Below are 11143 nucleotides of genomic sequence, written 5' to 3'. Positions count from 1 at the left end.
GACGACTGCTTCCAACTTATCTTACAGAAATCTTTGTGTTTTATTCTGAATATTACAAGAGAAGTTATTTTGGGAAGACTGTGAGTTCCTGTTAGTAAGTGCATTACATTGTCAGTATAATGTGCAACTACCATGAAAAACATGACTTAAAATTGGTCCCTGTCCTTTCCCTCCCTCCTTTCCTTCCTGGCTCTGTGCTGTTTCCAGTGCTGGGGCGCAGTTGGGGGTGCTGGATATAATGCCATAAAACATTTTCAAAGAAGTAATAAAACATTTTGAAAGCATTTTGAAAACGTTGTCAAAAGCTTTATTTCCGCTGTGTGGCATGAACCATTGCTGTGTTCAGATCTGTGAGTTGGGGCATGTCCTATAATGTGATGGTGACTTTGAAATGACCTGGTGCAAAAAAATCATTGTTTGGTCGGGGGGGGGGGGGGGGGGAGACACAGCGGCTGCCCATACAGGGGGTGCGGGCACAAAACTCAGATTTTGTCCCTGGGCCCATTTTCCCAAGGTATGCCTCTGGGTTGGGGCCTCTTGGTGAATTCAATGCTGACTTTGTCGGACAGATTGCCTGATTCAACAGAAGGCAGCCCCGTGTGTGACCTCTACTTAAGAAAACGGATGCTCTTGAGAGTGGACACCCCTGAGGCCTCTCCCCAAATCCCACCCTCTCACAGTAGCACTTTCAAATCCCCAGGAATTTCCCAAGCCAGAGTTGGCAACCCTTAACACAGTTCACTGTGACCGGTCCTTCTTTCTCTCTCACCCTCCCTTCCCCAAAGCAATTGTTACAAAAGCCAACACAGCTAAGCAAGAAATGAACTTTAGTTAAAAAAACAAATGCGTTCTCTTTCCCACATGTGCCAGCCCAGCTAGACAATCCGGCTAGCCTCTGTGAGCCAAAGTACTGACCCTGCCATAGAGGGAGCCAGATACAAACACGGTGAATAAAAAAGTATGTCCAGTGCAAACAAGCAAAATCACTCACAGCTGCTCCCTGCTGAGTCCACAGATGCAGTGAGGGTGCAAGGATCTGGCAATCGGGACTCAGGCTCTGCCCCATGCGGGAGCATGGAACGGCACGGGAAGGAGCCTCAGAGCTGCACTTGTGGTACCTCATGGCTTCGGTGGCTTGCTGCATGCAAACCATTTGGAATGCCCATCATCTCGTGGTACTGAAGAAGAACTGAGGATGCGGCTGGACAAGAGACTGCCAGTGGGGGGAAGAGGCCATGTCCAGCCCCCTGCAGCATTTCTACACTTGGGGATGGTGGACCAGGTGCCCACAGACAGCGCCAACCTCCAGCCTTCCCAAAGCGGGCAAGGAAGCAGTTGAAAGGATCCTGGATTCAAGTCCCAGAGGTGGCTTCAGGAGAGGACGGAGTCAGGAGCAGCACAAGGCCAGGCCTGTGCCCCGGGGGGGCAGGGGGGGGGGCAGTGCTGCACAATCAGAAGCAATAGAGGCACGACCTGATGAAGTGGGGCTTGGAAGGTCCAATGGTCGGCAGGAGGAGAGGAGTTCCTCAGAAGCAGTCCCAGGACAGAAGCCCATGGAGGGCCCAGGCTAAGTCCAGCTGCCTCTGCTTTCGGGGTCGGATGGTCTGCCCACCATCTTTGGTCCACAGCATAGTCAGTCACTCCTTCCATGGACAAAACCGTCACCCCCTTTTAGACAAGGGGGATGGGGTACGAGGCACAGGCAGCCAGACCACACATGTTGCTTCCCCGCTCAATGTTGAAGTACCTAAAAGCAAATACCAACAACAGGAATAAACTACTGTAATACATTGTAGAGTAGAAAAAGAGTTTGGATTTATTCCCCACTTTTCTCAACTATAAGGGGTCTCAAAGTGGCTTACAAACTCCTTCCCTTCCTTTCCCCACAACAGACACCTTGTGAGGTAAGTGGGGCTGAGAGAGTTCAGAGAACTGTGACTGGCCCAAGGTCACCCAGTAGGCTTCATGTGCAGGAGCAGGGAAATAAATCCAGTTCACCGGATAAGAGTCCAGTGCTCTTGTGGAGGAGTGGGGAATCAAACCCAGTTCTCCAGATTAGAGTCCCCACTCTTAACCACTACACCACCCTGGCTCTGTACCTTGGTCTCCCCTCAAAATCAATTCGGAAACTCCAGTTGGGGCCGCTCAACTATGATCAGGAGTTGAACGGAACATGCAGATGACTCCCATTTGACAATCACTCCACCGGCTGCCCAACAGTTAATGGGCTCAATTTAAGGCATGGGCTGTCACACACAAAGCTGGCCGTGGACTCTCTTATCTGTCAGACCGCCTCTCCGCTTAGGCTTCACCACAACAGCTTCGCTCATCGGGGCAGGGCCCTCTGCAGGTGCTAACCTGCAAACAGGCCTAATCAACAACTGCCTGAATGCGTGCCTCCTCTTCTTGTGGCCCCAGCCTTGTGGAATGGCCCCCACTCTACTGGCTGTTCGAAAACTATTCAAAATGGAACTATTCAAGAGACCCTTTCTGCACAGGCTACAGGTGCTCTCCTAAATTATTCACTCAGCTACTTGGCTAAAGGATTAGGGACTGGGGTCTAGACCCCTGGGTAAAGCTTGCTGAGCCTAGGATCCTGCGATGTCATTTTTTCCGTCATTGATTGTGTCCCTCCTTCAGTTCTGATTTTGGCTTCTTGTTGGTTCCACAACCCTAATCCTACCGCCCTGTTTACTGAATGCCCCACCCTGTCAACTGCATTCACTCACTCTGTTCCACCCACCTTGAATCCGAGTGAAGATAGTGGACTATAAATAACATCCATGCCTCCAGGCAGGCCAAGGCATCGCCCACCAACCACCCGTAAATAAAATTCCCTGTCAAGAGGCTGCAAGAAAGAGAAGGAAGGAATCTGCTTACCCGTCCATGCCCCACTTTGGGCCCCAGGAGTTTTTGACAATCCAGTAGGGAAGGCCGTCCCCTTCCCCGTAGCCCACAGCCAGGACAGCATGATTCACTTTGTCCGGAGTCTTATGACAGCGTTTGCTGCGAAGAAAAAACGTGAAAGGGTCTGGAGAGCAGCCAGAACTCAGATCCTCTTTGGGTTAACCACCAACTGCATTAATGCAAAGCGGGAATTCAGATGAACAGCTTAGCAAGGAGAAAAGTTTTCTAACTACCCAGTGTAATTGTTGGTGTCGTTTTTGCCCCTGCCCTTTGTGCTGGTCTGTGGTCAAAGTTAGAATCTTAACGCAGAGGTCAGGCATCTTCCCAGTTCCTGAGTGGCTGGCAACGCTGAGGAATGGAAGTGCTCTCCTGATCGTTTCCTTTGCTCCCGGCGTTTCAGATTTCAGTGTGGTTTGGGAGAACTGCGGCCCTCTTCTAAGCCTGGAAAGGGGCAGGGGACGCACAGCCAGCCAGCCCTCTGCAGGAACCAATTCCCAACAAAGACCCAGCTCCAAGCAGCTGAGGACGCAGCACCACCCTCGACCAAGCAGCCTGCGCCAGAGGCGTTCCTCCCATTGGGCAAAGTGGGCAGTTGCCCAGGGCGCCGCCTCGTGGGGGGCGCAAAAACTACAGGTTCGTTTGTGGGATTTTTTGTATTTTCAGTGTTTTTCTGTTTTTGGCCTGCAGGGGGTGCAGTTTTTAGGCTAGCAGCACCAACATTTCAGGAATTTTTCGGGAGACTCTCCTGATGATATCACCCAGGTTTGGGGAGGTTTGGTTTAGGGAGTCCAAAGTTATGGACACCCAAAGGGAGTGCCCCCATCCCTCATTGTTTCTAATGGGAGCTAATAGGAGATGGGGGCTACACCTTTGAGGGTCCATAACTTTGGACCCCCTGAGTCAAATATCACCAAACCTGGGTGGTATCATCAGTAGGATCTCACGAAGATACTCTGAAATTTTGGTGCTGCTATCTTAATAATTGCACCCCTGACAGCAGGCACCCCCTAAATTTCCCCAGATTTTCCTTTTAAATCCACCCCCTTCCTGCCAATGCTTGTTCTTTCTTTCTTTTATTCTCTCAATGCCTAATAAAGATTATTATTATGATGATGATTATTAAATCCACCCCCTTCGGCATGGATTTAAAGGGAGAATCTGAGGCCCCCAGTTTAAACATTGAAAGTGATGCTGTTTCAGGGTGGGGAATAATCCACCCCAAAACAGTATCACTTTCAATGTTGTTTAAACTGGGGACCCCAGATTCTCCCTTTAAGGTGGATTTAAAAGGAGAATCTAGGCTCCCTAATTTAAACACCATTGAAAATAATGCTGTTTGGGGGTGATTCCAGCATCACTTGTTTAAACTAGGGAGCCCAGATTCTCCTTTTAAGTCTACCTTAAAGGGAGAATCTGGGATTCTCATTTTAAACAACATTGAAAGTGATGCTGTTTCCCCCAATTGAGGGGACTGGATACAACACCATAAAATGTTTTCATAGCAGTAATAAAGCATTTTGAAAGCATTTTGAAAATGTTTTCCAAAAAATATTTCTGCTGTGGTCAGATTCGTGAGTTGGGGCATGTTCTATAATGTGATGGTGACTTTGAAACGACCTGGTGGAAAAAAACTTTGTTTGGTCATGGTGGGAGAGGGTGGCCACCCATGGGGGGGCATCAAACTCTGCTTTTATCCCAGGGCTCCAGTTTGCCTAGGTACGCCACTGGCATGCGCTCACTGACATTTGCTTAGTGCTAATTATAACATAAAAAGGAAACCTTGGGGGGCAGTTTTGTCATCCTTTCCCCCCATTTTGTATGTGCAAAACAGGAACCATTTTTTTAAAAAGTCCATTTGTGTAACAAAGTAATCCTAATCTGAACTGGGCATGTTTTAAGCTCCCTCTCAGCCCCTGCACTTGAATAAAGAAGCTGCAGCGGTTGAAGGCAGAACAATCCACACCTACAAGCGAGGCAGTAAATAGCGGTGGACCTACAACCACAGACCACAAAGACCCACGGTGCCTCCGGGGGCGGCTGGGTGAGCAGGTCTGCAGTCTGGCTTGTGAAATGGGAAGCAGCCCGCCAAGAATCACAGGGCACTGTGATTAACAATATAGAAACCAGTAATTAAATAATCCTGCCTTAATTGTATTATAAACACTGAAGCCACTTTTAATATATACAGTCTCATACTATGAGCAAAAATGTTGACTCTATAAGCCAGTGATGGCGAACCTTTTTGAGATTGAGTGCCCAAATTGCAACCCAAACTCCACTTATTTATTGCAAAGTGCCAACCCGGCAATTTAACCTGAATGCTGAGGTTTTAGTTTAGAAAAAACTGGTTGGCTCCCTCTTCCTCCAACCCCACCCGCTCGAGCAGGGGCCAGCCTTCTCTAGCCTCAAGCAAGTCCCACGCGCCCTGCTCTGTGCCTCTCTAGCATCTCTGCCTCCTCTGCGCCCCACCCCCGGCAGCAGCCACCCGGAGCACAGGCACCAGGCCCGCTGGCCGAGTCCTCCCTGCAGTGCACGCACATCATGCTCAGTGGCCCAGGCCAGCCTAGATGTGTGTGTGTGTGTGGGGGTGGTGGTGGTGATTTTCCGCCCTCCACATGACGAACTCTGTGTGCGCGTGCCCACAGAGAGGGCTCCGAGTGCCACCTCTGGCACCCGTGCCATAGGTTCGCCATCACTGCTATAAGCCAATTACTGCTATAAAACAAAGTTAAATAAGGTGCATCATTACATACTCCAATTCAGAGAATACTTAGAGAATAATACAGAAATATACAAAGTGCTCTGAAGCACTTTAACCATAAAAAACATTAAGAAATCTCAAATAGGTTGTACTGGGTCAATCCTTGTGCCAGTGGAATCCTTTATTGTGGTAGTTTCCAGTCTTACGGATATTTCAGGCAATTCCACGCAAATTAGCCTTCAACAGGGCAAATGAAAAAGGCTCCTGAGGTATGAACCACAAAGTTACCTGCCACAACTACGTGTATCATTAATGCCCATAATTTAAGACGCAGGCATGGTTAGTTTCAACAAGCGTAAGCCTAATAAGCATTCTGGATTTAAACTTGTCTCGACATTTGCTTCCAAGGTCCTGTAAAATTATTTTCTGTAAAACCGCGATGCCTCACTCTCCCTAAGCAGGGAACCGCTCACAAAAAGTCCTTGATTTTGAAACTATCTACACACACTCTTTGGGGAAGAGTCACTCAGGGGTCGTAATCACCATCAAGCATCAATCAGCCTGTGGCATCGCAAGAGACTCACCTGGAGTAAACTCCCTTTCTGTAGAGCATGAAGTCCTCCGTCACGTCAAAGGCAAAGCTGACAGGGTTGTGGCTCCCCACCGCTTCCACCATGCTGTCTTCATCATTCTGCAAGGAGAAGTCCCAGATGTTGGCATCCACAGCCCAGCAGGCGCCGGGGCTGCCAAACCCCTCAGAACTGGACCCTGTTTTCTGTGACTCTGAGAAGACAGTATTGTTGAGAGCAGCAAAACTGGCTTCGTTCTCTAGTGGGCAGCTGACCCACACGCATCTGAATGACAGGACAGAACTGCAGCACTGTTGGGGGGCACAGCGCCTGGGAGGCTCCCGAGTACGGCAGCCATTCTGCTTGGAAAGGGGTCTCAGTGCCCGGGAGGCTCTCGAGTATGGCAGCACATTGCTTGGAAAAGGGCTCCCCAACATTCGGGGGGGGGGGGGGCGCCTGAATACGGCAATAGACTGCTTGGAAAAAGGCCTCTCACGTGCAACTGACCTTTCCTTCCCAAATGTGGTTTCGGAGAAAACTGCTGACATTGCAAGACCCTCTGGCTCCAATGTGCGTACGTGCAAATACCAAAACCCCTGCCCAAATCCCCCTGTGCTCTTTGCCCTGTCCATTGTATTGTGCTTCCCCTGCCTGTCTGCCCTGTTTGTTTTTCCTCTTGTAAACTGTCAATAAAAGGGCTTGGGGGGAAACAGGACGGCAGAATTGATCCCGGCATCTCTCACTGGCCGAAACGACATGCTGTCTCCATTGCTGTAAGACTACACAGCACCTCCAGGAACAAAGCCTCCCCCCCACCCCTCCAGTGGGGAGCATGCAGCTTTGTTCTAACAAAGACGAGGATGCAGCCAACTGGGCAGCAGAAGGGGGGCCTCGGGGCAAAAGGAGGGAGGGTATAAAGAAAGTGTATTTTTTAACCTACTGTTATATTAAGTTGACATAACTGTAGCCATATTTATATATTTCAGGACTTTTAGGCCGCCCATTCCCGAAAGGGCTCAGGGTGGCGTACAATCAAAACATTATAATAAAAACGTTTAATAAAAATATTACTTAAAACCCAAAAAACCCCACGACAATTCAGCAAAACGTAAAGTCTTTTTAAAAAATCGCGGGCAGGAGAGTGCTCCAGGAAAGGGGCGGGGGAGAGAAGGGACAGAGCGGAGGAGGGCGCTCACCAGCGTGATGTTGACGACATCTTGGACGAAGGCAACGGCCTCCGTGGGCTGGAACTTGCAGGTGCCGTTCTGCAGGGGAGAGGAGGCAAGCCTGTTATGGCCAGCTGCACGACATAGCCCGAGGGCCCCTCCCCATCGCAGAAGCCCTACCTTGGCCCGATACGGGTACGAATCCTCACCCATGAGCCCTCGGTTGTACCGGATGTATTCGAAAGCCTGGCTGGGGAGGCCGCTGGAGGAGCAAAGGCAGAAATCAATCAAACCCTTGCCAGTGCAGGCAGGAGAATACTGAGGACACAAGGTTGGGGACGGGGTGGGGGGCACCATTAGCAGAGGAAGGGGCTGAGGAGGGGAACGGGGCCATGCAAGAAGCTACCACTCACCCACTGCAGCCGTGGTTGTTGAAGCCCTGGGCACAGTCGACGAGCTGCTGTTCAGCCTGGGGAGGGGCAGGGGAGAGGAGACACGTGAGGGCAACCACCTCACCCATGAGCCCCCTACCAGATTGACCGTCCTTTCCCGGAAACCCAACGGGCCCTCAGCTGAACGCGCTTCCCCAGAGCCCTCTGCTTGCCACAGGCTCAGCCTGAAGAGTCGCTCCCAGGCCCTGTCCATCCGGTGACTGATCTGGGCAGAGACAGGGAGTCCAGGAGCTCCGAGTGTGTGGGGGGAGCACAGGGGAATGGGTGGGGGGAGCACAGGCTAAGCCAGCTCCGGGCCTCTCCCAACCAGACCATTAGACAGCTTGCCTGGGACAGAGGAAGGAAGGGAAGGGTGTCCCTCCCAAAACCAGCATTCACTTCCTGGACCCATCTGCCAGTGCCGGTCCTCCTCTGGAATCCTGCCTTTTACAGTGACAAACCAAAGGCTCTTGGGAAGTCTGTGCTTTTTCTGCTGTAGGAGGTTCTTGTGGCAAAGGTTTGCACGAGCAGACAAACCCCGGCACACCGACCGTGTTGCCTGCAGCTCCTGTACCAGTGGTTCTCAACCTTCCTAATGCCACGACCTTTTCATACAGTTCCTCATGTTGTGGTGACCCACGACCATAAAATTATTTGTGTCTTGGTTCCTAAGACCATCGGAAATATGTGTTTTCCGATGGTTTTAGGCGACCCCTGTGAAAGGTTGAGAACCGCTGTCCTACACGATCAAAGTTTCCCCCTCCAGTCCTCTGCCCTGCTGTGCCTTTTCCTTCCCCCATCTGGCCTCTTGCCCCTTCTGGCCCCACAAGCACGGATCTGGCCTGGACAAGGGAAGGCTCCAACCAGCACAGAGGCTCACCAGGTTCAGCAGCTTCCCCGTGGCGATGGCGACGGCAGACTCTAAGCACCCGGTGGTGGAGAACGTCCAGCAGCTCCCGCAGGGACCCTGGGGTTTGGGGAGGGGGAGAGGAATTGGGGGGGGGGGGTCAGAAACAAGGCAGCTTGAAGGTTTCGCTCTGCTTGCCTCCAAGGACCCTTCAGAGGCAACAAAGGGGGACACATCAGGAAAGGTGGGAGACTTTTTAATTAATTAATTAATGTGCCACCCTCCCCCGAGGGGCTCAGAGCGGTGTCCAACAATTATATATCTACCAATTAAAATCAGCTAAAAACAATCAATCCCCACTAATTAAGGAACCATAATTGCATAAATCACACAGATTTCAGATGGCATCAGAAGTTCCCCCCTCCCCCTTCCTTGCGCCCACGGGAGGCCAGATGCTTATTATATCTTATTATGTTATTGCCAATAACCTCTTATTGACAAATAATTCTGCCATATAAAGTTTTACTGATCCAAGGTACCGATCAGACAGCAGTAAGGCCAGTCCTTTTCAGAATCCAAACGGACCACAGAATTGATTGAGGGGTAGGCACCAGAACAGCCTCCCATGACACCTCTCGTGTTTACATTTGCTGGGCTTTGGCACAGTGATGGCGAACCTTTTGGAGACCGAGTGCCCAAACTGCAACCCAAAACCCACTTATTTATCGCAAAGTGCCAACAGGGCAATTTAACCTGAATGCTGAGGTTTTAGTTTAGAAAAAATGGTTGGCTCTGAGACGTGCGTTACTCGGGAGTAAGCTTGGTGGTAGTCGGTGGCTTTGCTTTGAAGCAACCGTGCAACTCTTCCAACGGGTGAATCACGACCCTAGGAGGGTTTACTCAGAAGCATGCCACATTGCCAGCAACCAAGCTTACTCCCAGGTAAAGGATCGCGCTTTAGTTCTTTGCGTGAAAATCAGTGGGGTGTAACAGCGCTTAACAGGGTTACCTACACTGCTTCCCCAAAACTAGGTCTTAGGTTTAATGCTAATAAACAAGCCCAGTGGCCCAGGCCAGCCTAGATGTGTGTGTGTGTGTGTGTGGCGATTTCCCCCCCACATGATGAACTCTGTGCGTGCCCACAGAGAGGGCTCTGAGTGCCACCTCTGGCACCTGTGCCATAGGTTCGCCATCACCGTACTAAGACCACTGATTCATGGTTCCTTTTTCTCCAGGATCGTTACCTGATTTTTGACTGGTGTCACGTAATTGCCTTTCTTCCTCCAGTCCATAGCCGTTGGGTGCCACCCAGCAGTGCCCACGAAATTGCCCTTGGTGGCCGAGCAGTTCTGCAAATGATGACAGAGAATTTCAAAAAGCCAGCCGTGGCGCCCGGCTCACCAAGGAAGCTTTTGATCTTAGCTCCTGGCCATACCCACTAAAGGGGAGATTCTGGCCAGCAATAAGCGAGTTTCCTTATCATCCAGTAGCTGCACAAAAGTTGGTAATGCTTACGAGGCAAAAAATAACATCTTAACAGAACACTAAACTAAAAAACCCAACAGCAACATTACTAACTTGAAATCGTTAAATTCAGCAAACTAATAAAAAGTCAAAATCCATAATATGTTTCTTCTATGTTCATTTTTAAATACTTTCCCCCCTCCCCACCCATTTACAAGTGCAGCAACTGGGGCTGGGCATTTTTCCCCAGGAGGAGGACGAGGACGACGAGGAGAAGAAGAAGAGGAGTTTGGATTTATATCCCCCCTTTCTCTCCTGCAGGAGACTCAAAGGGGCCGACAATCTCCTTGCCCTTGCCCCCTCACAACAAACACCCTGTGAGGTAGGTGGGGCTGAGAGAGCTCCGAGAAGCTGTGACTAGCCCAAGGTCACCCAGCTGGCGTGTGTGGGAGTGCACAGGCTACTCTGAATTCCCCAGATAAGCCTCCACAACTCAGGCGGCAGAGCGGGGAATCAAACCCAGTTCCTCCAGATCAGAGTGCACCTGCTCTTAGCCACTACGCCACTGCTGCTCCAGAGGGCTCTTTCCCTCTGGAAAAAGTTGTCCCCACCCTCCTTGTACCCGTTTGCAGGGGCGGGGGGGGGGAGGGGGGATGGTACCTGCAAGCTGGGAATCAGAGCATTTTATAAGCAACCTTTTAAGCTGGAAACCTTGAAGGGAGGGACATGCGAGCCCCCCCACCCACTCAGACCCTTCCTTTCCCCCTAGTGAAAAAGGAGCCCCCCCTGCAGCTGCTTTCTGAGAAGAAAATCAATGTCCTTTCAAATGAACACAGAAGCCTGAAGAAAAGTCACTCGCTCCTTTGCAGCAATAAAAAGCCAGCCCATTAGAAAATCTTCTTGCCAGCAGACCCTTTTTTCTTTGCAAAACAGGCTAAGTGTGCCAAGAGCCCTTTTCCCCCTGGTGCGGCTCAGCTTCCCTCCGATTACAAGGCACGATGGGAGGAGGGAGGCCTTAGCCCCATGGTGGCGAGCCTTTGGCACTCCAGATGTTATGG

At 50.6% G+C, this 11143-nt stretch overlaps 1 protein-coding gene across 1 annotated transcript; it reads right to left on the bottom strand.

The window, feature by feature from the left end:
* Positions 1-810: 810 nt before the first annotated feature.
* CTSH (cathepsin H) lies at positions 811-10302 on the bottom strand. Its single transcript, XM_048483195.1, has 8 exons — positions 9866-10302; positions 8655-8741; positions 7757-7812; positions 7524-7605; positions 7374-7442; positions 6193-6299; positions 2881-3006; positions 811-1747 (listed from the first exon to the last, which is right to left on the bottom strand). Exons 1-8 carry the CDS (start codon positions 9911-9913, stop codon positions 1672-1674), a joined length of 651 nt encoding a protein of 216 aa, XP_048339152.1. The 5' UTR covers positions 9914-10302; the 3' UTR covers positions 811-1671.
* Between the last annotated feature and the right edge of the window lie 841 nt (positions 10303-11143).

Source organism: Sphaerodactylus townsendi, unplaced genomic scaffold (assembly GCF_021028975.2).
Source record: "Sphaerodactylus townsendi isolate TG3544 unplaced genomic scaffold, MPM_Stown_v2.3 scaffold_970, whole genome shotgun sequence".
In the NCBI taxonomy this organism is placed as follows: Eukaryota; Metazoa; Chordata; class Lepidosauria; order Squamata; family Sphaerodactylidae; genus Sphaerodactylus; species Sphaerodactylus townsendi.
Note: the sequence above shows the minus strand (reverse complement) of the source record. Positions and strands in the feature narration are given on the sequence as shown.

Bases quoted from the DNA above. Each gene is read 5' to 3' on its own strand.
- CTSH (XM_048483195.1), bottom strand. From the start codon at position 9,913: ATGGACTGGAGGAAGAAAGGCAATTACGTGACACCAGTCAAAAATCAG. The intron at 6,300-7,373 runs GTGAGCGCCCTC...TTCTCCTTGCAG, and splicing joins ATGTCGTCAACATCACGCTG to AATGATGAAGACAGCATGGT. The intron at 1,748-2,880 runs GTAAGCAGATTC...ATTTGCTTTTAG, and splicing joins CCAAAGTGGGGCATGGACGG to GTACTTCAACATTGAGCGGG.